General features: G+C 41.2%; 1 protein-coding gene across 2 annotated transcripts in view; it reads right to left on the bottom strand.

Moving 5' to 3' along the window:
• Positions 1 to 26,042, bottom strand: part of LOC117814406 (guanine nucleotide-binding protein G(o) subunit alpha) — a 122,395-nt gene that overhangs the window by 76,699 nt on the left and 19,654 nt on the right. For both annotated transcript variants that reach the window (XM_034685718.1, XM_034685719.1), the window contains exon 3: positions 13,934 to 14,075. In XM_034685718.1, coding sequence (XP_034541609.1) covers positions 13,934 to 14,075 — 142 coding nt within the window. The remainder of the gene's footprint in view (positions 1 to 13,933; positions 14,076 to 26,042) is intronic.

Genomic DNA, 26,042 nt, shown 5'->3' with positions numbered 1-26,042 from the left:
ATGCACTCTGACATGTTTTTCAGGGTTCCTGCTTCCTAAAAGGCACCGTCGGTTCTCTCACACACACAGAGGGGACAAGAGGGCAATGGCATGAAAGGCAGTAGCTAAGTGGAGTCAAAAACACACTGAATGGGGCACACACACACACACACACACACACACACACACACACACACACACACACACACACACACACACACACACACACACACACACACACACACACACACACACACATGCAGTCAGTGTATTTTTTCCCAGGACTTATCTTGTCCTCCATGTTTGCGGAAAGCATACAGTAACAAGCAACTCTTTGTCTTCAGCAAAACTTCAATCTCTGATATTTCATAATTCAATTTTACACTGAGATTTACGCTCTAATGCAAACTGTGTAAAGCTTACAGGTGAATTATTCAGTGCTAATCAATCCAGTAATTTTCAAAGCAGGCAAGTAAAAACTGACTTCTTCATGCATTTCAAGCACGTACTTTATATTACTGCTCTATTTGTCATTTGATTTTAAATCCCACTATCTGTTGCTTTTTGTTAAGGCTGATGATGACCCTGGATGATCATCAAAATACTTTCAGTTAAACTAAAGAAGAACATGGTTAGTTGTAGCAATTTTAATGGCAATGAAACCAGATGTAGTTAAGACATTCACCGAAACAAAAACCTAATTAAACAAGCTTAGGGATAACAAAGCCATTGTAAAACATGTACTGAAACATTTTGGTGTAAAAGACGCACGTTTCATATCATTTTTGTCATCTAAGAAAGTGAGCTGTGTCCCATACACAATATATAGTGAGCATGTGATTATGCCAATTAGAATCCTGACAGGGTGAGACCATAGACTGTATAAAAAATGGATGTAGTATCCATCGGACGTCACCCATCTGTTCCTGAGCGCTGTTTTGAAGTCAATCGTAATCAGGTGCCATATGGGAAACTCTGAACACAACCAAACTTCGTCTGAGCTAGTGTGAGGTAAAGAGGCAGGCCTTTAAGGCTGATTTATACTTCTGTGTTGAATCAACGGCGTACCATACGCCGGGGGTCCGCGTAGCTCCCGTACCTACACCGAGGCCTGCGCACGTAGCTGACGTGCACCTCCTCCAAAATGTAACTCCCCACTCCTCCACTCCTCTGTGGAAAAGTAAACAGAGATCGTAGCGGGACCGGAAGCAGGCGGCCGGCTATCAGAGAGACCACACTGCCCTCTGGCGTTTCGGCGGATAATAGCTGTGCGACACCATAGACTGTAAATAAACACCGACGCACAGGTATGTTATGCTCATGTCTGCGTCAGCCCCTGCTGCGTAGGGGAGACGCAGAAGTATAAATCAGCCTTTAGCCTTTATACTAACAGCTACAGGGTGCCGCCTGTCAATCAAGTCATACATGTCCTTATTTGGGCAAAACTCGTAAGTTTAATATCTTTGAAAATACTGATTTGTAAAGATTTTTACCCCCCTGTACAGTGTGTGCTGATAGAGAAATTAGCTAATCAGACCTAAACCAATTTTGTCCCAGGCTGTAAACTTGTTTATTATTGCTGCAAAAATCACCTTTTCTGAATGGGTGTGTATGTGGTTTCCGGTGTTTCTGCAGCCAGCCTCAAGCAGAAGCTTGATGAACTGCAGTTTTTTAACAGTACCGCATGGGCTTCATATTTTAGCTATTTTTTACTCTATACTTTAGCTCCAGGTGGAGCAGTCTAAGTCTAGCCAGTTTTTGATTTGAATAGTGTGAGTCTCTGCAAATTGGTCATGGGCAGTGGATCTCTTAATACCTCACAACTATCAACCGTAGGCTCAGCTCAACTACCATACAGTTAGCTAACAGAGGGGGGGGTTAACAGATTGTACTCAAAGGAGCTACACATCTGCATAAACTGCACATTGCTGAACACAATGGAAATCTGCACACACCTTTTTCCTCACTGGGGACCCCAAAAACAGACGGCATCTCATGAACCACTACAGCTCATGATCCAGATTTTACGGTAAATAAGATATGTTAAATATTTTTTAAAATATCACAAAAGTCCTTCCAGAAGTTCTGAGACATTTCAGACTAGAAATCTTCTTCTTCCCGCTTCCTGTTTTTACTTATACAATCAATATACAGACGGCAAACAGAAGCTACCCACCTGTGCATCTGTAATGGACATCACAGGAAAGGTGACAGAGCATCAGTATCTGAGGACCGGCTATGAGACCGTGTTGGACATTCTGATGTCACACACACCATCCAGCAGATGCACAGTGCTTGTGTCCTCCTCCCTGAGTATCACTGAGATGTTACTGAGTCAGGCATCCATCCATTTTCTAAACCGCTTAGCCTGTTCAAGGTTGCTGGACACCAGAGCATGCAATGGTTGCCAGTCTATCACAAGTGCTGGCACACACGCAGACACATTCATTCTCACATTCACACCTACAAGCAATTTAGGCTGGCCAATTCACCGAACCTGCATGTCTCTGTATTGAGCGAGAGCGAGGGGGAGCATGCCAACTGTACACAGGCAGGTCCCAGCTGGTCCGAAGGGTGACAGAGAAACATGCTACTGAACAGAGTCATGATGCAGTCCTGTCGCTGTGCTCGGCAGCCTGCAGATGGAACTAAGCATTTTCTTGTTTCTTCTATAAATGGTGAATAATGTGACCTGTGTGGCTTCAATAAACGTAAAGAGTTACATAAAACATGCCATGATGCCATCCCTTAACACACATGAAAACAAGAACAGAAGAAAGCACACTCCCCAAATCTCAGGTATGGGATCATGGTCCTTTCTGTTGCTAGGATACGGTTCATTTCACGGCTGTGACAATCTCACTTTCATGAGGCAGGCTCTTTCTCTCTGTTCTCACTCTCTCTGGTTTACTATATTTATCTCTCTGCACACATTCTGCATACACACATCCACACACCGCTCAACTATAATCCACACACTGTTGTGTGTGTGTGTTAATTAGCCAGCTGCAGTAACCCACAGACTAATGACCTCTTATTACTGGCCTCTGAACAAACCAATCAGGTGCCCTGCACAAAGCTGAGTTCATTGATCTATTAGATTTGAGTGAATGAACTGAATGGACCAAAGAGCGTAAAAATATAGAAGAACAGAGGGGAAACTCCTGTGACAACATTAAACCAAGGAAGGTGAAGAAAGGAAATGAGAGAGGATGACGAGATAAAAGCATCAGCAACATCAAGAAGGGGGTCAATTGAAAAGAAGAGGAAGGAAGAAAGAAAAGATGATTCAAGGAAAAAGTGATGTACAAGAGCCAGGCAAACAAGAAGGAATGAGTAAAAGAAAAGAAAGACACAGAGGAGAGAGGATAGGAGGAGGTGAGAGACAATGAGAGGATGCTGGACATAACAAAAGAGAATGAGCGGAGAGAGAGAGAGAGAGAGAGAGAGAGAGAGAGAGAGAGAGAGGGAGAGGGAGGAGGGAACAAAAATCAAAGGGAGCTCAGCACTGCAGGAAGGTGGCAGACTGACACACACTTCAAACACACACCCAGCCTTTCACTAAAACACACATAAACACGCACAATCTTCAAACACCTGAATGTGAGTGTGTGTAGTAGAGGCTCTGTCCACACAGTGACCTTCTTAACCTGGCTGGAAGGAATCTATAATGACACACACACGCATGCACGCGCCCACACACACACACACACACACACACACACACACACACACACACACACACACACACACACACACACACACACACACACACACACACACACACACACACACACACACCTATTCAAAGCGTAATATTCTGACCAATTACTTAGTGTGTGTACCACAGGTTTTGGGACATGTTAAGGCCTGATGTTCTGTTGTAAAGTGATGCTAGGTTGTGGTATCAAAGCTGTGTTGAGACTTAAAGTGATATGAGGCATCGTCTGTTTCCACTTTAGATGATACAGCTGGGAATCCCCATACTGTGTGATTCATACAGTTATTACATTTTAAATATAAGCTTTGAAAGTTTAACTAGAAAAAACAGGTCATCCTCAACCTTATGCTGCATGTCTTCCATGTCTTCATGTAAACGTAGGCACTGTTAATTCCAGTCTTTTAATTCCTCTTTGATTCCGAATTAAGATTAAATCCTCTTTAAAAAGATTAAAAATGACCATGTAAACACCTAATTCCGAATGAAAATGATAACTCCGAATTAAAGTTAAATCCGATGTAAGTGGCTGGTTTATTCTGATTTTAAATCCGAAGTGAATAATTCCTCTATCATGTATACGTTCATTCCGCGTTAAATTAATTCTGGTCGTTCTGGGCATGCTCGTTCCCTTGTCCTGTCGCGATGACCAACATATTCTGCGCTGGTGGGCACATATTTCCGGCTGAGGTAGAGCAGCTGTTGCACTAACCGGCTTTGATTAGCCAAAGTACAGTCATCCGCCTCCCTTCTCCGGTCCTCTATCTCTCTTCTCCTGCTCAGCTGACGAAAGTGAAGCAGTATGTTTGTGTCGAGCTGCTTATTCAAAACTATAATCAAAATCAAAAGGGAAAGTTGTTCTTATTGTGTGGTCTTCCATGTTGTAACCAAAAGTGAAAGAAGCAGGAACTGGAGTCTGTTTTCTTCCAGTAAACGTAAATATGTCACGCCCGCCCCTGTCCAATCAGAACCCTTCCCAACCCCCAGACGTTAGGAGGAATTGAATAAAAACAATTAAATGTGTTTTCCATGTAAACCTCAATTCGGAATTACTATTTCCATGTAAACACGAAGGAGAAAACTTTAATTCTGAATTATTTGATTCTGAATTATTAATTTAGAATTAAAAAACATCATGTAACCGTGTCTCTGCTCCCCACATTTCCCGTCTCTCTTTAGCTGTCCTATCAATAGGGGCATAAAAGCCAAAAAGGAAAATGTAGATTAAGTTCTGTAACTCAAAGCTTAAACATATATGATCTCTTTAAACCATATTTTTTGAGCAATTCCCCTATTTAATGATTTTTATTTTCTTACCATTAACTAATCAATTTACTGACTGCAGCTATACAGCAGTCAAGTAGGTCAGTCTCTATAGCTACTGATTTTTCCTTTTTTCTGTGGCTTCAGACACCTTTGATTTTCTTCGTTGTAAAGGACTGAATATCAAACACCATGTTGTTTGAAATGGTAAAGAGTTCATTAAAAAGTAAAGAGTATGGATTCTCTCTCTCTCTTTCAGTTTTGGTTTGTTCAAGCGTCTACAGTTCACCACACAGCTGCATGGTGTATGTGAAGACAAGTCAAGATTAGCATGTAACTCAGTGTATCAGTGTGGGTTTTTAGGAGGTTTTTTTGGACAAACATTGGAGCACTATAACAGAGATCTCCAACCTTCTGGGCAGATGATTGTTTTGTACAGGGCCACACAAGTTTAATAAACAATTCATTTGATTTCCCTTTTTCGACTATCAATCTGGAGGGTACTTTATTTTCTTAAATGACTGGAATTTCTGTCCTTCACATCCATCAGTCTGTCTTTACTGTCATGACTTGACACATATCTGTCACAGTCATAGCTGTAATGCTCAAAAAGTTAACCCACAAGCGAGCTTAGATGAGTGAAAAACAAAAGTCTCTGGAGAGTTTCTTTGAAAGGGAAAGAAAAGAAAAGGCCTGATGATGAAACAGCAGAAGAGCCTTTCTTAGAAAAAGACAGCTGCACTAAGTAGAAAATACCAGACCTACTTAAAATATGTCTTTATTGTGGTCTTAAAAGTGTGTTTGACATAACTTCGACTCTGCAGATGTTCTGGATTAAAATCAAACATTATCCTAAGATCTCCACAAGAGGACTGACAGCTTGGTTTTCTACAGCGATAGTAGCCAAAACAAAATGACAGACTACACTGGACTCAAAAAACAAACTTGTGTCAATGTCTCCCATCACCCTTAGATGCAATTGTGTCAATGCAGGGAAACAAGCTCACAGCTTGCCAACTGATCCTCTGTTATTATTGAGTTGTATTTATGATGCATTTTGTGTTTGTTTTTGTTTGTTTTTATACCAAATCTTTATTCCGGTCATTTTAACCCTCCTGCTGCAAGTCTGTGAAACATATCTCACATGAAACTGATCTGTGTTGCGAAATAGGTTGGAGACTACAGCTCTGTAGCATAAAGCATTCACTTGGACTGCAATTTATTGGGTGACATTAAAAAATATAATGGTTCCTGGAGGTTTTTAATGCAGACTTTTTAAAAAGGTTTGGATGCAGCTTACTCAAATTAATAATACTAATAATATTTTGAAGTAGGCTATTCAGAGAACCTGTTGTACTAACCTCCACTTCAAACTAGACTGAAGTGTGCACATGTGCAGGCTGTTTTATTCTTTAATGAGCAAAGGGAGCATGATCACCAGAGGGGCGTTGTTCACATACCCGTACACACACACTACATGCGCGCACGCACACACGCACACACACGCACACCCATGAGAATAACTAGCTGGTTTCCACAACAACAGGCAGCAACCTGTCTGACAGCTCTCTCTTTTTTATCGGTCTGTGTCTCTCTCTTCTCCTCTCTTTCCCTTATCTCTTTCCCTTCCTCTCATCCCTCTGTTCATTCCATCTCCCTCTAGTCTTCCTCCCTCTCTCACTCCCTTCAAGAGTCCATCGAGACTCAAAGTGTTTTTCTGATGTCAGTTGTTGTGCATCTGTGTGTGTGTGAGTGTGCTGCAGCCAAACAGCAGCTGGCCATTAATTTCCTCCTCTATGATAATTGTGCATAAGATGCCACAATAACAACTGATATAATGAGAGGAAGAGAAGATAGGTCCAAGTATTATCAAAAGCTGTGTTAAAAATGCTGCCCGACAGTGACACAAAGATGAGACTTTCTACATGAATCCCACTGAACTTTTATTTATCATCATCTTTAGCCATCAGTATGTGTGTGTCTTCATCTACAATCAGTGGCATCCTCCCTCTGACTCCGTTTATCTCTTAAGACAGGCATAATGACATTGAACAAATAAAACTGAACAAAGGTTGAGTATGCATCTGCACACATTATGAAAGGCTGGTGAATTTTCAGCCTGAAAAAATTGTGTGGAGGCATTGGAGCAATTAGTCTATAGAAAATGGAGCCTAAGGCCAATGCAGCAGCTAGGTACACACTGTCACAAATTGAAGGAATGAATAAATAAATCACTAGCTAACGCTCCAGGCTTGCTTTTGAGAACCACTCTGCTACAAAGATTTAATTGCAGATGCATATAGAACCAGCATTATGCAAGAGAAAGTGTGTCTATGTCTTAACCCAAGAGGACAGAAAATGTTGTAATGTTATTTTTCTATCTTATTTATATTTGATGCCCACACAGATTTGGCTCTGACGATGGAGACATATTTAACATGTATGTCAAATACAACATGCTGGTTCAACTTAGAGTCATTTGTAACCTGGCTGCCTTAATATGTTGAGTTAGGCCAGCCCAGACACTTCAGTTGTTGGTACTTCTCAGTTCCCTAAAGCTTGAATAAGAAGTCTTGAGCATGAAGGACATTCACAGTGCTTCTTTATTTGATTCGAAAACTGACAGTGGCTCATTCTGGTATAATCTACCTTTGTTTTGAAGCACTATCACGCCTATGTTCAGTGGGGCAAAAAAGTATTTAGTCAGCCACTGATTTTGCAAGTTCTCCTACTTAGAAAGATGAGAGAGGTCTGTAATTTTCATCAGATGTACACTTCAACTATGAGAGACAAAATGAGAAAACAAATCCAGGAAATCACATTGTAGGATTTTTAAAGAATTTATTTGTAAATTATGGTGGAAAATAAGTATTTGGTCACCCAAAAACAAGCAAGATTTCTGGCTCTCACAGACCTGTCACTTCTTCTTTAAGAAGCTCTTCTGTCCTCCACTCGTTACCTGTATTAATGGCACCTGTTAGAACTGGTTATCTGTATAAAAGACACCTGTCCACAGCCTCAAACAGTCAGACTCCAAACTCAACCATGGCCAAGACCAAAGAGCTGTCCAAGGACACCAGGAAGAAAATTGTTGACCTCTGTCATTGCCAACAAAGATTATGTTAAAAAGTATTGAGTGATTGTGATTTCCTGGATTTTTTTCTCATTTTATCTCTCATAGTTGAAGTGTACCTCTGATGAAAATTACAGACCTCTCTCATCTTTCTAAGTGGGAGAACTTGCAAAATCAGTGGCTGACTAAATACTTTTTTGCCCCACTGTACATTTATCAATTCCATAATAATCACTGAATTGTAGTTTGCTGAGCCTATAGAAGCAGACTGTCCACCGCTCTGAACTTTATAATAATTGGATGTCAATGTCAGGCAGTGTTAAAAAACAGCTTCTCGTTTCTAACCAGCTTTATGTCCATCAGCTTAACATTAACATCTCTTGTTAGCCATTTGTTAGTTGTTTGTTAGATATTTAGTTGACTGAAAAAGCTGTTTACAGCTGAGTTTTGAGTTTCTTCATGATTTTAAAGAGATTATGTTGTAATAAGGCTTTTACAAAGCTCTTAAAAAATCAGCACCTCACCGGTGGACAATCCATGTTGAAGACAAGGAAATGGCGATAAAAGCAGAATTTTTATATTTTGCAAATCATTTAAAGCCTATTTTTAATTGAAATAGTGCAAATAAAGCAAATTCAATGTTGAATTTTATTGTTACAGAAAATAAATCATGCTAATTTAAACACATTTCAAAACAGTTGGGACAAGGACCACAAATTACACTAAGGGAACATCTCCAAACTAATTACAAAAACTTGCAACAGGTTAATTACAGGACTGGGTATATAAAGGGCATTCCAGAGAGGCTGAGTCTCTCAGAGGTAAAGTTTGGATGAGGTTCACCACTCTGTGAAAGACTGCGTGAGGAAATCGTTCAGTGACTCCAGATTAATGTTCCTGAGCGTAAAACTGCAAATAATTTTAGAATTTAATTAACTACGGTACAACTACCATTAAAATTTTCTGGAGTAATAACTAATACTAGATGGTTGGGATCTGAGGCACTGCATTAAAAACAGACATGACTCTGTAGTGGAAATCCCTGCATAGGCTCAAAATCACAATTGCCTCTGAACACAGTTTGTCACAGCATCCACAAAAGGTTAAAACTTCACCATGCAAAAAAGGAAACCATACATAAAAGTGATCCAGAAATGTCAATTCTCTGGGCATGAACCCATTAAAGATGGACTGAGGTGAAGAGGAAAATCGTTTTTTGGAACCTAGCTTATAACCAAACAGAACAATGTCATGGCTTTTGAAATTCCCCCCAACCGTGAAAGTAATGCTTCGTTCAGTTAACACTATAGTTAAGCTGCTTATCCTGACAAGCTTACATTTAAAGTTTACACCAGAGCAGACAAAAAACATCACTGAATGGAGATATTTTATTTTTCATTATTTTTAAAATGGAAAGGCTTTAAAAGAAACCACAATATAACCTCTTGACTTTGTGGGGCATCACTCATTGCTCTGTGCTGTTTGGGACCCTGAGGAGAGTGTCAGTCTGCCAGTGACAGTCATTAAGAATTTGGCCAACATTTAAATAATGAAAAACATTGCAAAAGAAAAAAAACAAAACGTTTTCGTTACAGCCAGATTCCCATGAAGTGTTGATGCACTCTAAGGCTCAGTGGCAGCAGCATCTTCTTTGAACCTCATTCTGAAGATTCATACTGTGGTGACAACAAGCTGTCTATTTCAAGCTTGCGATCATTGTGTGAGTGTGTGTTTTGTGTAAGTGTTTGTGTCATGCTACCCTTGAACATTGGCTTGCGGAATGTGTTGAGAGAGAGGCAAAACACTGGGTTGCCACAGCAACCTGCCAAGGCCAGGAGGACAGATTCGGGGGGGCGGGAGTAATCAGAAGAAGAGGGGAGAGCAAGCACAGGGACAGAAATGGTCGGACAGGTGGGGTAGGACATTTGTAACTATGGTACACTGTACAGACAGAGAAGAGGGAAGGATGGAGGAGGCTGAAAGCGGGCCGTCAAAATCAGACATGAGAGAAAAACATGATACAAAGCTGATTTCATCGGATCTCATCATCCTCATTTTCATATGTATGAATCCGTGTCCTGATTTGGATTTTTCTCTTACATCCTTAATACATTGTAGAACATATTTGAGTCCTTTGTTAGATTTGGGGCAAAGTCCAGTGTGATTTTGAGAAACGGCTCAGTCTGGCCTCTCAATGTGTTTCTTGTCGTTTGATAAATTCTCTCCATTCTTTCCTAAATAATCCTCCCCTCCCTCTTTGCCTCGTGTGCTGTTAGGGTATAATATGTCTCTCTTCTATACAATGTTCAAATCCTCTGCCACACTCCTGCCAACCAAACAAAAAGGCAGACAAAACATAATATTTGACTGCATGAGCTGCAGACAGCAGGAAACTTTCCAGTGATGGTTTAAAGTGTCAGCAGATGTTTCTTGGTTTCGTCATTTTAGCTCCAAGTGGGCTGGTGAGTCATGGTTTCAAAACCACAAATACTTTATGTTGTACCGTTCCTACTGTGCTGTCCTAAGTAAGAATACAAACTAAAACTTTCAGGCCATTGATAACGGTAAAACTGTCAGCCCCTGTCAGTCATTGTATTAGTATAGTAAATGTGTATGTAGCAGAGCAACCGTGAGGTGGTATGTATTAATGTGAGTCCACTAGCCACAATTAGCTACATTAGCTACATGCTACATGCTACGTAGATCTGTTTAGCTTTTGTTAAGCTGTTCCCAAAGACAAAGAGCAAGAAAGAAGCAGAGTGTAGGAACACAAATGGTTTCTTTGTGCATCAATATTAAATTTGCATGTTTTCTTTAAATAAATTTAACAAGGAATGTATGTGTTGTTATAACTTGTAAAATACCTTTATTGACCAACTGGACTCATTATTAAATCTACAGATACAATTAACTGTTCTTATTCTCATGCAGTAATTTACCTGATTTGAGGTTCTGATTGGTCATATCTACTTGGTGCACTGACAGGCATACCTGTGGTTACCTCACATTCTAGGCAGTAGAAGAGGTCAATACGATGCATGTTTCTTTATCCATACAATTATCAGCATTGGAAACACTCTGGTGCAATGACTCTCTGAGCAGAACATCTATAAGCTAAAGGTTTTGCGTTGGGACAAGGACAGGGCCTGATTTAGTAAAACAGGCCTGCTGCGAGTCCTTCATGCAGTAAAAAAAAAAGCTGCTTAATTAGATCAGAGGAATTCATGTTTGGAGGATGAGGAGGAGGGTTCTCAAGGCAAATGACTTTTGACACACCTCGATGACCACCTTGCAAACACACACACAGAGAGAGAGAGAGAGAGAGAGAGAGAGAGAGAGAGAGAGAGAGAGAGAGAGAGAGAGAGAGAGAGAGAGAGAATCTATCTATGAACTATTACCTAAACTATTAAATGGCACTTCTGATCTATCATGCCTCAGGCCCTTCCTTTCAACTCTAAATAGAAATGCAGTACCAAGATTTATTAAACACACAAGTCTGCATGCACACTCACACTCCACACTCACTCACACGCACGCACACACACACACACACACACACACACACACACACACACACACACACACTTGTTATTTCAGCCCTCTACTATAAGTATCAATAACTTCCTTGTGATTAAAAATATCCTGTGCCTTTGGATAAGGTTAAGGCCAATGACACTGGTGTGTGTGTGTGTGTGTGTGTGTGTGTGTGTGTGTGTGTGTCTGTGTGTGTGTGTGTGTGTGTGTGTGTTTGTGTGTGTTATAGAGATAGATAGATTAAAAAAAGAGAAATCCAGGGCCTCTTATGATCTAATATTTATGAGAACTAGCTTCCAAAAACAAACCGTGACCACTAGCTGAGCGAGTTAGAGGCCAGTGTGAACTGCACAGACTCATCTGCAGGCAATAAAGTCAACACTGCATTTACTGAAGACTTATTAGCCGGTCATCATCAGTATTATCATGCCACTAATTCCCCTCTTCATCAACAACAACAACTCACCACTGACAATGTCAGTGTAACACTGCAGAACACAGAGCTTGATCTGATGTGATCTAGAAATGGTGACTTTTCCCAGCACTGCTGCGTTGAATAAAACATCAAGTTACGACAATAAAAGATGTTTCTGAAAAAAACATTTGCATATTTATTATGCAACCGCGAGTACTGGATATGTACAAGGTCTATAAAGATTGTTAAATAATACAGTTAAGCTTCAGCCTGATGTCCAGCACATGTTTAAACAGAAAGGGCTCTAACATGTTTGCATTTGGATGCACCACCCTCGACTCCTCAGCCACCTCTACCGTTGGCTGCTCATACACAATCCAGAAGGGAAACTAATCCATTTTGAGCTCCATCCTCACTCCACATTGTAAACAGGGAACAAAGGTAAAGCTAATTCATATTTTCAACAACTCTAACAGGCGGAATTATGAGAATTTCAGGACTTTAAACCGAGGCCCCGGCCGGCAGAGGTTGGTGTTATGCAGCACTGGGCCTTCTCTGTCCTTACATCTCTAATTAACCTCCTCAAATTGCTGTGTTGAGATAGTACTGATGCTCGCCCATGGATTAGACTCATAATCCTCAATTAGCGTATCATATACTGAACTTGTGTGCTTTAGGATTTAGAGGATTTGGGAGTAGAACTAACTTAGATTGGCATGAAGGAATTTTGGCACAAGCATGACAGCGTTGGTTGGCAGCAGTTTCCATTTAGTTCCCGAATCAGTGCTGGTGTGGACAGTTTCAATGAATAAAAGACCCCAGGGTGATATAGCGATGACATTCAAAACCGAGTAAAGCTTGGTCGCTACTTCCAAGAGGTTTCTGATCATCAGAAGGAACTCAGAAATATTCCATACACATTGATTTTTCTGTTTCTTCTCTATCTTTGTGAAACAAAACAACCTTTTCAAAAGGAACGGCCCATTGTTCCTAAGTTTCCTCTACTATCCACACTCTAAAAGTGCTTTCTTAAGCATTTTCAAATAATCAATATGTTGCTGTTGCAGCTTTAGATTGTAGTGTCTGCTTGAAAATAATAGTAAGCACCTGTAAGGGATGATATCCAAACAAGGAAGCACAGATGAGCTGCAATTTCACCTTTGCTCACCTCCTACTGACAGCATGATATGATCTGGGGCTGAAACAGATACAGCTGCGAACTCATGTATACACACATTAAACCAGTCAAAACTGGTCACGTCAACTGCATGTGAAGGGGATGCATGACCAAATCCACCTTAGACCTAAGATGTTGTCGAGTCAAGTTATTGGATTCTGGAAAATCAAGAGTACTACACGGAAAGCTCTGATGCATTCCTAACAGTCTGTAATTGTATGCAGGGGCCAATGTCGAGAGGATCTGTTGTCATCCTTTGCACCTCTGTCATATAAGAGTACTGTCCTGCATTGCCCATCACCGATTACTTACATTTTACTTACACTAGTTCAAATACTCCTCTATTCTCTGAGTTACCACAAACAGATAGACTTCTCACAGAGGTCGGAGCAAGGATCCAAGGCTGCTAGAGATCACTGTCCTGCTCAGAGACACTTAATCAGGTTGGACACTAGAGCTGGACTCCCAGTGCTAAGGTTGAAAGACAGTAACTCTCTGTAAGGCACACGCTGCCCTCTCCCTGAACTGCATCAGTTCAGATGGCGTTCATCCGGTGGCTACTCACGACATTCAGGACTGGAGCCTCAGCGGTTTGGAGCATTAGCACAGTGCTTCATGTTGACATCTTCATTTAGCCTCATTCAGTAAACTGTTTTGGACTTCAGCACATACACAATATCGGGGCCACTGCTTAGTTAGTCAGTGACTGTATCTCATTATAGATTGTAAATTATGTGACGTGTGTGTGGGGGAGCACAAGGGTTTAATGCTGACCTTCCGCTCCTTGTCTCCGTACTCCAGGCCCAGTGTGTCCATGGCACGCACGATGGCAGCCAGAGACTGAATGGTGTTGCTGTAAACCACAGGCTTGTACTGCTTTACATCGTCGCCAGAGAAACCGTCCTCGTGGATGATCCTAACACACAAGAAAAAAACACATTAGTTAATGTTTGGCATTGCACAGACATATTAACTTTATAACTGTACAAACTCGTTATACAGTCACAATCACACTTGTGCACACACATTGGGCATTAGAGTGGGATTATGTAATTATACATTTTTTTACATGAAATCTTAAAGTCAACACTGATCAATAAATGTTTACAGATGTACACATTGAGCACAACACGACAAAAATAAGATAATTTAGTGCTCCATGCACAGATGTGTTCTTGGGATATCCTGAAAAGGTTGAGTAAATAAAGAAGGGAGCAGACTCAGGAATAATGGGGTTGAGGGGTGAGAGAGAAACACAGGTGGTTGTGGATGTGTTACAACAAAAACACAAAGTCAAGATCGAGGGAGTGGGGAGGGAGGGGTGTATTACCAGTAGGCTAAGCTGACATTTAGGCACACGGCGCTACCAGCAGCCCATCCTGCAGTTCTAAATGTCACACTGTCTTTCACTGCAGCAAACACAAGGACACTCAGACAGACAGACAGACAGACAGACAGACAGACAGACAGACAGACAGACAGACAGACAAACAGACAAACAGACAGACAGACAAACAGACAGTGAGCTAGGCAGACACTATGACAGGAGGATAGACTGAATGAACGGACAAGTCAGACAAGCAGGGAGCGATAACAGAGAGACAGGCCACCCAGAACAACAGACAAGTGCCTGATACAGACAGAAAGAAACAGGTTGGGGCAACACTGTGAGAGTATTCAGCTGGACAACATCCTCACACATGATTTGACCTGAGTGAACAAGACCTCCAGCACACTCTGTTTACAGTATTTTACAGTGCATCTTTCAGTCCTGTATCTCTCCCTGTAGCTGCAGCTTGTTACTAGCTCTCTTACTTCCTGTCACTTTCTGACACACCAAAGTGATCAGCTGATGGGCGTACCACCCACACATCTCTGCAAAGAGAGGATGGGCTGTTTTACCTGCCTGAGTTTCAACATGTAAGCTACACAGTCAAACACTATACTGCATCTTCAAAGCACACGCTCTCACACTTCATGCTAATGAGCTCATGTCAAAGCTCCTCAGTCTGCGCCTTCAAAGCAGCAGCCTTACTTTTGAACACATGAATTCTAAGGGTCTCAAATTCAAAATCCTTTTAAAAACGTTATTAAAGAAGCTCAAAGAGAGATTTTTGAGGAGAGCTGAAGAACTGAAAGAAAGCAACATGTTAATTTCTCTACCTATGAGATAAGGCACAGAGCCCCCTGAGACCTAGAGAGGAATTACTTCAGCAGTATGATTAGCAATACCATGTCCAGGTAACTGTTAGACAGCATTAAATATCCTGGCAAAATGTTTTTTGAAGTTTTTTTAATTTAAGAAACAAACAAAAAAAACTTTTGTGTGTCAACCACAGTCAAAACATCCCTTTTTTAAAATCATATGCAAACATCTTATTTGTCGAAACCAAGGGACTTAATTTTTCGCAGTGCAACTCACTCTAAGTAGAGAAGAGTGATGGGGCTGGGTTCATAAAAAGGATTTTCCAATCAAAATTGATGTTCGTTTGAATGATCAGGTATCGATTCTTAAAATCCCAAACTCAAATTTTCTTACATCCCCTTTTCTGTGACTAGCTCTTGCGCAACAAGTTCTGGCGGTCATGCAAGAGGCCTGCACCTCGAAATAACATTGCGTGACATAGAGATGCTAACTGGAGGCTCTGACAACTGTTAAAGTAAACACATTCAAAAGTGTGTTAAAATATTGTTAAAATATTGCAGATCTCCATTTAGCAAGGCATCACCAAGATATATGATATACAAAAACATCTTATCTGAAACAAACCCCACTGGAGGAGCATTTGTGTTTTAAGTACCACCCAGCTCTCTTCATGCCCCACATAACTGAGGATCACAACTTTATGTGCTCGGTTCTGTCTGTACAGTGTTGTTGAAAATACTGGCTACAGCCTCATTAATAAACTCCAACCCCACTGCGTGTTACCGACATGCAAGCTTTTAATTGATGCCACTATCTCAAAACTGCATGCAGAATGAAACTAGCATCACAGCTATAAAGACAAAGACTTGCTTTTATAGTGCATTATGCACTAGGGTTAAAATGATCAGTTAATGCTTTGCATTAGATCTCAAAGGAGCTGATGTGAAGGGCTGTAACAGTGCACGTTTACATTGCAGATATACTGTATATCTATGTTTTACTACTCTACAGCACAGTTTAGCTGCTTAAGTAAATAGATGGGACATAACATCATCAACATCTGGCCTGTGAACAACACAGTGAATGTAGGAATGCATGTGCAGGAAAGTCCAGCACAGTATTTAGAAGTATGTTTTAATGGAGACTTTACATGCAGTCTAAAGCAGCCTCAGCAAAGAAGTGTTCATAGTTTTACAGAACAGTTTGCATTAAATTGTTTTTAAAATAGGACTAATTTTTACTACTGTACTGTTGTGGTCATCATGTGAAATAAAGAGCACATTTATGTATTTGCTTTGGGCTAAATTTTTAAAGTAAACTGTGTTTTCTTAATAAGCACCCATGAAGAAGGGTCCTTGTACAATTAACAGCATTAGTTCTATGAGATCCTCTCTCATATTGTCAGAAAGTTTGTATTCTAATTATCTGCAAATGAATCAATATCAAATCACATCGAGACTTGTGAACTGTATTGTATCAGTTCAAGCAACCCAAAGGTTGAGACCAAATAAATCCAGTGGATACAAACATTTGAACAATGTAACTGCAGAAACAATCCAATGCTGAGTCAAGAGAATCCAACTGCAAAGCCCGAGCAAGTCAGAATACTAAACTTAAAAAATCTAATTACTTCAAATTTTGATGGATAAATCAAATTTTTAATACTAAGTAATGCAAAATATTCATTACAAATCAAGACATTAGACTTTATGAATGATATTTTATAAAGTTAAACACACGCACACAGCTTGGTCCCTCAAAGAACCTTGATATTACGAAACTGTGTGTGTGCATGTGTATGAGTGATTTGACAAAAATGTTCAAGTTTACATTTATATGCAGGTTGATGTGTATCTGTGTGAGTGTGTGTATGTGCGTGTGTGTATGAGCATGTTTAAGCTGTGTGAGTGTGTGTGTATTTGCAGCCTTTAGGACTGTACAGTCCAGCCCAGTGTTATGTTTCAGATCAATCAGGCTCTCTGCCAGTTCTATATAAAAACACCAGGCTACTGTTTACATCCGTGACTGTCAGTGGGCCAGAGCTCAGATCTACATTACAGTTGAATACAAAAAAATGTTTATCCATTCTGTATGTTGTGCACATCCGCTTACTGATAACACAAACTGCTGCAACAGTTTTATATCTTTGTTTGTTTGTTTGTGGATCGATGTGGATCAGCCTAGTTTTTTCAATTTCTTGCAAAGCAGACCCTTATTTTGAAATGATTCTTTGCATCTTTCCTTGCACCAGAGAGGTGAAATGAGGACTTGCTCTTGATGGGTTGCTGCAGTCTCTGAAGGAACAGTGTGTTTATACTATGCCAAGGAAGTGAGTGATGTGTATTTCACAGCTCTACATAACCCCAATCAAAATAAACCAAAACATCAGAGCAAGGTGCTCCTAATGGCAGAGTCTCTGGACTCATCTTATTAACACCAGACATATGATTTATACCAACCCGCTCTCTTGTATTTCTGCTAATTCAAGACGAGTGTAAGATTTTTGCATAAGATGTACTTAAAAAGATACGACTGGGGAACACTGCTGAGATGTTTTATACACTCTTCAATATGACCTTTGACCTGTTCAAGTTGTAGTCAGTGTTGAGGGATGAGGTCAGTATTTCTGGCTTACTTACAGGATGGAAACAATACAGTAAGAGACGAAGCAAAGATTTGAGTGGATTTTTAAGTGTTTCTTAAAGGTGTTTCAAGGATTTGTGTTTGTGTGAGCCCCTGTAACTTTGTTTGCAGGTGTGTATGTATGTTCGGTGTGTGTGTTGGGTTGGCTGGCCTGCTGACGTGAGCTTTCATGCATGAGGACCTTTTCTCATTACCCACTCTCCAAGCCCTTCTGTCAGCACAGAGAGAGAGCACAGTGTTCATGTGTGTGTATGTATGTGTGTGTCAGTATACGTGTGCTATTTCCCGTAGCGTTGGCACAATCTGCAGTGACCTGAAACATAGTTTAGTTTCACACCAGGCCAGACAGATGGACAGAGAGACACACATATGGACAATTAAACTGCAACATTATTCCATGGTATCATTTGGTGGCTGTCATTTCTGAAGCCAAATAGCAGGTGTTAAACGTAACGACAGATGTCAGTAAGCTTTCAATAAACACATTCAATAATTTGTTTCTGTGGTGCTCAAACATAACGCTCTTTGAAGTTTATAATAACCATGATGTATTATTTTCCTGTTAACTTTAAATACATGAGAGACTGTTTCATCAAGGTCAGGATCTTTGTGCTAACAGGGAATGGTAGAGTCATAGACTGAATATAAGGAACATATAATGTTACCCGTTGGTTAAAGACTGCCGTATTGAAGCCTTCAATTTGGCAAAATAGCTGTTGCCATCTGGGTTTCTTTAATTGTCTATCATCAGGCTGCTCTGATAAGTCTGAGGACTCATCAGCTGGTCCAAAATGTGCAGCACATGTACTTAACAGCAGCAGCACGGGGGCGTCAGCAGCTCAGTCTGAAGGGACTTGGACTGGGAACCGGCAGGCCATCAATACAAGTCCTGTCACAGACAAAGTTTGGAAATTTGGCAGGTTGCCGAAGAGATGCCAGTTCACTTCCTGGGCACTCACGAGGCACAGAACCCACAACTGCATGAGGGGCTCATCTGTGTGCAGCCATCTAACTCTAACATCTCTCCATTGGAGCCTGGGGTCCCTTTTATGCATTTTTTTTTCAGCCTTTTTGTGAAGCATGTTTTCACAGTGACAAAATTGAATTCATCCTTGAGAGTTCATTAGGTATATGTTTTTGTATTTTTCAAATAACTATGATGAAAGATTCTTCCTCCCATGTTGGCCTCTCTACACTTGCTCTCCATGAAAACTAGGATAAAATATAAAATCCCTCTTGTCATTTAACATCATATCTACAGAGCTTGTAGTGTCTAATTGCCTTGCCTGAATGCAGGTCTGCTTGTGCTACCTCAGGTCTCAAAAAATTGAATAGGAGGTAGAACTGTCAATTATCAGACTCCTTTCCTTCGGAATACCAACAGCTTAGGCTCCAGGAGAAAGACCTTCTCTACTATAGCCTTGGACGAACCCCTAGTTATGTTAGGCTTGGACACCAAGGGATCTGAATATACCAAGTACCTAACTCCTCTTCTCTTGCTTCATCTGTGTGCATTCATACTTCCTCTTGTCCCCTTCTTCTGAATCCCTGTCTCGTGTCTCCCTAAGTCCAGCTCTGCCTGAGGTTTTCTACCTGTCAACTTTTATTTTTTCCTACTTCTGCTGCAAAGCACTTGTTTATGATGGATTAATGTTGGAGAAGAGTTAAGACCTACTCTAAATAAAAATTCATGCAATAACTGTTGTCGGGTAAGGGTTACGGTTAGGGTTAGTTTATGAGCTTTAGAAATAAAAATCAATTGAGAAAGAGAAAATTATTGAACCAAAGTGTGGAGCGAGTTCCTTTCACGCTACGTTGGTAAAGCTATACACTCAATACTTCCATCCATCCATTATCTTGACCGCTTATCCCGTTTAGGGTCACGGCGGGCTGAAGCCTATCTCAGCTGACTTCGGGTGGAAGGCAGGGTACACCCTGGACAGGTCGCCAAGCTATCACAGCACTCAATACTTAATAGTAATTAGATAGCTCATAAAAAGCATTGACCAAAAACTGAATCTATATGTGGTAGAAGCTAAGCATGTTTTTTGTCATCAACTTCAAAACTCTTACAGAGCTTGTGGAACATTGCAGACTTGTTGCTTGTAGGAACCCCTTTTAGATGCAAAGCGAGCAGCAGTAGTTTTATGTAGCAGTAGATAATGGGGTTTTCACTGCAGGGAAAAAGGCAACGATGATCCCGACATCCAAGCACAAGCCACTAAATTGAACCAGTGTTTAAATACACTAAAAAAGCTAATAAGCCTGGTGTGGGGAGCACAGACATCATATCTGCGTATAAGTGTCTGGATAAAAATGAGAAACTAGTAAAATCTCTGTCACATTTTCTGTTTTATTTATCCGCTTTGAAGCCAGAGCAAGCTTCAAGAGGCCATGCAAAAAGCTTAAGTTTAAAGCACTTTTATTAGGATTCAATTTTCACTTTCAGAGGTGGCTGCTTGGACACCATATCATGTGTGACAAATGGCACGCCTGTGACTTGAGCAGTAGCAGATGGCTGCGGCTTGCATGCTTCTACATTTTGTCTGTGCACTGTAATGTGGGAGAGAAGTGTCCATCAATGACGCCTATGCAACAAAACATGTTTTGCATGATTACATTCTTGTTGAGTTTACTCCATTTTTTCTGTAAGTAAACACAACATTCTCAAAACCTGCTCAGAGAACAACGTTGTCATGTTTTAGGAACTACGCTCAACTCAAGTTCAGCTGACTTCATGTGATCACACATACATGTCTCTGACTGCTGATAAAAAATAAGTGAGTTTTCTGGTGCACTTCTTATCCTAATTCATTAAAGCAAAACTAGTGAAATAATGCGTCGTGTTTTTGAAGTAGTTAGGGCTATAAAAATATGAAATGCGTGTTCCGCAATGATGCTGCCTTTAAGGGATGCACTGCAGAGGAGAATTATGTACAACTCAGCAGATGTCAGCAGCACCAGCCTTGGAGGGAAACCAGCCACCCTGATTGGCCAGCTTATGTGCAATTAAGTAATGACAACCACTCTTTAACACCATCACCCCGAGGGACCTAGTGTGAATCAATGCAACCTTCAGACTCCCCTCAGGGTCATGCTGATATATTTTATAAAAAACGAACGTCAGCAGATTAAAGTTGTTAAAACTAAAATAATTTACAATAAAGAGTCATGTTTTGCACACTGAGATCAAGTTTCCATGGTTTACCCACAAAATGTAACTAATGTCTTCTGTGTTAGGATGACTGTAACTCTAATCAGACTTACAGACAGATAGATGCCGAAAGCATTTACATTTTATCTAATCTTAAGCCAAACACTGCTGGTGACTAACACAGACAACAATAAAGAGGTTAGTGTCCCTGACAAACACAAAAACAAACTGCAGGATAAAGAGACAAGACTTCTGAAAGAGAGGACGTTGTAGTCTGTGGAAGACTTCTCTGCTGATTATGCTTTAGGCACACAAACACACGAATGCACACACTCACATCATATCAATCACAACATGCCTGCCTCTCTCCTTTCTGTCTTCCATTATCCCTCGCAGTCATATTTTTATCCTCACACCTACTCATGTGAACACACATAAACACAAAGCCTACAACCAGCACTGTGCAATTATGCCTTTATCTCTGTTCTGCATTGTTTGTCCTCACACAACCACACACACATACACACATACACACATGTATGCACATGAGGCCCTGTGCGATTGGTTCTTTATCGCTATGCTGTGCATCCACTCACTTTGTGGGCCCTGTCGACAGAGCTCTTAGCTGTGACAAAGTGCACGCTGACCAACTCCTGTCAACACCACCGGGTATAGTTACATACCTTGTGTGTGTGTGTGTGGTGTGTGTGTGTGTGTGTGTGTGTGTGTGTGTGTGTGTGTGTGTGTGTGTGTGTGTGTGTGTGTGTGTGTGTGTGTGTGTGTGTGTGTGTGTGCATGCATGAATGTGTCTGTCAGTGTCTGGGGGAGTGTTAGAGCAAGTGCAGAGAGTGAAGAAGAAAGATGGGATAAGAATTTGTGGAGTGATGAAGATGGTATGAGAGGCAGAATGAAAGAAGAGCAAGATAATCTGAAAAAAAGGAGCTATAAATAATCAAAGGTGTCAGTAATGCAGCCCCCACCCCAACTGACATGTTCACATACACACTCACACACACTCACAGTGAAGAAAAAAAAAAGGGATCAGCTGCCCTGCCATTTGGCTTCACTCACTTGCCATCACACTTTGAGGTCAAGCAGCAGCATCCTGAGAACACATTCTCTCACTCACATCCCCCTGCCCCCAGCTCTGCACCACGTTTTCAGCTGTCCTAGTGGCGCTGCATCAGGGACGATAACGCTGCTCAGTCCTCCAGTTCAGACCAAGTACCTACTATCAGACTGTTCGCCTCCAAGTCAGCTAGTAATTTGTTCTACCCTTTATTCAACTGGTTGTTGTACATTTATGATGGACAAGGTAATCATGTTATCGTATATTTTGGGATGTGTGAACAGGGGTTACTTCCTAAGGCTGAGACAGAATGTTCAGGGTAACAATGTTTCTGGTGCTACATAACAAAAAACTGTAACCCCAGGGTGACTCTTTGAAATACAAACTTTACAAGTACATCAATGTGTCGACGTTAAAAAAAAACTGATGACACAATTAGTTGCAGACAAATTTAAAAGTAGGGACTTAGATAGTGATGTTTTCCAGGGTGGACTAAGAGAGGAATGTGACATCCCTCACCCTTCCTATCTGTGTTGGGAGTGCCAAAAGAAGAAGCAATATGGCGCTGTCCCATGCAACACCATCAAGTCCTAAAACCTCAAAATCTTGGAAGCATTTCAATCTCAACATTGCAAGTAAAAAGGGCAACAAGAGTTGTAAACTGGACTTTGACTATCGAGGGGAAAGCGTTGGTAATCCGTTTGCATTTTAAGCAACAAGTGTGACATTCAACCTAACAGTCCTAAGTTACAGCCACACTGTGGAAGTTTTACATTTTTCGCCTTCAAATCGTCTTCCTTAACAGTGCTTTTTGAGGACCAGAACGCTCTGGTACACAGTACAGCCACTTCTAAATTAAACCCTTTGGCGAATCAGGACTTTATCAGCATACTAGGACTTCTTACCAGCTGTCAGTACCCTTTTGTGTCCTCCCTATATTTCAGTTTCCCCCAGCGATTTGTAAATGCACCTACAATAAGGCACACCAATTAAAACTCTTATCCTTTATTTTGTGACATGAAGTTACACATGTTGGTCTTTTTTTCTCCAGGGAGTAACATCAAATCAACAGGAACTGACAAGTCTCTCCAGCAGGGTTCCCACTCTTTTCCAGAGATCATTTTCCAGGACATTTCCAGGACATTTTCATTGATGATCAAGCTGGTATGACAGTCTAAATTTAGTTCCTGATTTAGTTCCTAAATAGTCTAATATGTTCCTCTCAGTGGAAGTCTACATTGAAAGACATGTAGTCTATGGCTATCAATGAAATCATCTCTTACATACTTAAAAATTATGGCAAATTGATAATAGAATAATGCAACCACAGATGTACAGCACTTCACTTTATTAGTGCAACCAAGTAACAATGATGGGCAACATCTCAGCTCATTTTATATTTTTTGAGAAAAGAGAAAGCTAAGAAAAAAACAAAAGAGCCAGCAAAGGAATCTGGAAGCTGCCTTACTGAAATAATTAAATAATAATAATGATCAGAGGATCAGTGCATTAATGACCTAAATAGAACTGAATGACAAAAAATTGCCACAAATGTTTCTCAACTCAACTCAAACTCAAAATATACCTGCTTAATCATGATATTCATCCTGCTAAGTGGTCGATATAAAACAAAGCAAATGTCACGTTTTTTATTTGAGTTACCGTAAACTCTGAAAAAAATCGGACCGGTGTAACTATCGGGAGTTTGCACTCCTACTAGCTAGAGCAGAGGTTCTCAAACTTTTTGGAGCCAGGGACCCCTTACAGGTGAGAAAAATGTCCAAGGCCCCCTCATAATTGTAACACAGATTAAGTACATTAGTGATGTGTCATGATCAAAAGCTGCGGCCCTGAGAGCTTTGTAGTGAATCAGAAGAGCGAGAGAGCCGGCTCCCAGCTTTTTCCTTTCGCTGCTTAGCTCTCTCAGTGCTCAGCCCCAGCTCTGCTCACAGCAGAACTTTGTTTTGATTGGTCAGCATGGCGGCCATGCGACCAATCATATGTGAGGATATAGGATACAGGTGATGGAGGGGAGGCTGTGTATCGTGGCTCCTTCAGAGAGAGTCTTCTTGAAGACCGGGCAAATACTCACTGAGAGGAGAAATTGGATCAGCCCATCCAAACTGAGGCATCGGATTTTTCTCAATGCCAACCTGAGGACATTAATAATGTTTGCTCCAGTTTGGTTCTGGTTCTGTTTACCTGAGTTGGTTCTGGTTCTGTTTGCTTGAGTTTGGTTCTGGTTCGGTTCTGGTTCTGTTTGCTTGAGTTTGGTTCTGGTTCGGTTCTGGTTCGATTCTGGTTCGGTTCTGGTATGGTTCTTGTTCTGTTCTGGTTCGATTCTGGTTCAAGTCTGGTACGGTTCTGGTTCGGTTCTGTTACATTCCGGTATGGTTCTGGTTTGGTTCTGGTTCGTTTCTGCTTCAGTTCTGTTCGGTTCTGGTTCAGTTCCGGTTCGGTTCTGGGTCAGTTCTGGTACGGTTCTGGTTCGGTTCTGGTTCGGTTCTGGTTCGGTTCTGGTGCAAGTCTGGTTCGGTTCTAGTTCGGTTCTGGTACGGTTTTGTTTCGGTTCGGTTCCGGTTCGGTTCTGGTTCAGTTCTGGTATGGTTCGGCTCTGGTTAGGTTCTGGTGCAAGTCTGGTGCAAGTCTGGTTCGGTTCTGGTACTGTTCTGTTTTGGTTCGGTTCCGGTTCGGTTCTGGTTCAGTTCTGGTATGGTTCTGGTTTGGTTCTGGTTCGGTTCTGGCTCGGTTCTGGTTCGGTTCTGTTTCGGTTCGGTTCTGGTTCGGTTCTGGCTCGGTTCTGGTTCGGTCTGGTTCGAGTCTGGTTCGGGTCTGGTCCGGTTCTGATCAAGTTCGGTTCTGGTTCGGTTCTGTTACGGTTCTGTTTCGGTTCGGTTCCGGTTTGGTTCTGGTTCGGTTCCGGTTCAGATCCGGTCCTGGTTCGATTCGGTTCTGTTCAGGTTCAGTTCTGGTAGGGTTCTGGTTTGATTCTGGTTCAGTTCTGGTTCGGTTCTGGTTCTGTTTGCATTAGTTTGGTTCTGGTTCTGTATGCTTAAGTTTAGTTCTGGTTCTAACCCTAACCCTAATCCTAATAACAACCCTAACCCTAATCACAACCCTAACCCTAATCCTAACCACAACCCTAACCCTAATCACAACCCTAACCCTAATCACAACCCTAACCCTAATCCTAACCACAACCCTAACCCTAATCACAACCCTAACCCTAATCACAACCCTAACCCTAATCACAAACCTAACCCTAATCATAACCCTAACCCTAATCACAACCCTAACCCTAATCCTAACCCTAACCATAATCCTAACCCTAACCACAACCCTAACCCTAATCACAACCCTAACCCTAATCCTAACCCTAATCACAACCCTAACCCTAATCACAACCCTAACCCTAATCATAACCCTAACCCTAATCACAACCCTATCCCTAATCACAACCCTAACCATAATCACAACCCTAACCCTAATCATAACCCTAACCCTAATCCTAACCCTAACCCTAATCCTAACCCTAACCCTTATCATAACCCTAACCTTAATCACAACCCTAACCCTAATCACAACCCTAACCCTAATCATAAACTTAAACACAACCCTAATTACAACCCTAACCCTAATCATAAACCTAAACACAACCCTAATCACAACCCTAACCCTAATCACAAACCTAACCCTAATCACAACCCTAACCCTAACCCTAACCCTATCCCTAACCCCAACCCTAATCACAACTCTAACCCTAACTCTAATCACAACCCTAACCCTAACCCTAATCACAACCCTAACCCTAATCATAACCTTAACCCTATTCCTAACCCTAACCCCAACCCTAACCCTAACCTTAACCCTA

The sequence above is a fragment of the Notolabrus celidotus genome, chromosome 6 (genome assembly GCF_009762535.1).
Source record: "Notolabrus celidotus isolate fNotCel1 chromosome 6, fNotCel1.pri, whole genome shotgun sequence".
Taxonomy (NCBI): Eukaryota; Metazoa; Chordata; class Actinopteri; order Labriformes; family Labridae; genus Notolabrus; species Notolabrus celidotus.
The sequence above is the reverse complement of the archived record's forward strand: the minus strand, read 5'-3'. Positions and strand labels throughout refer to the sequence as shown.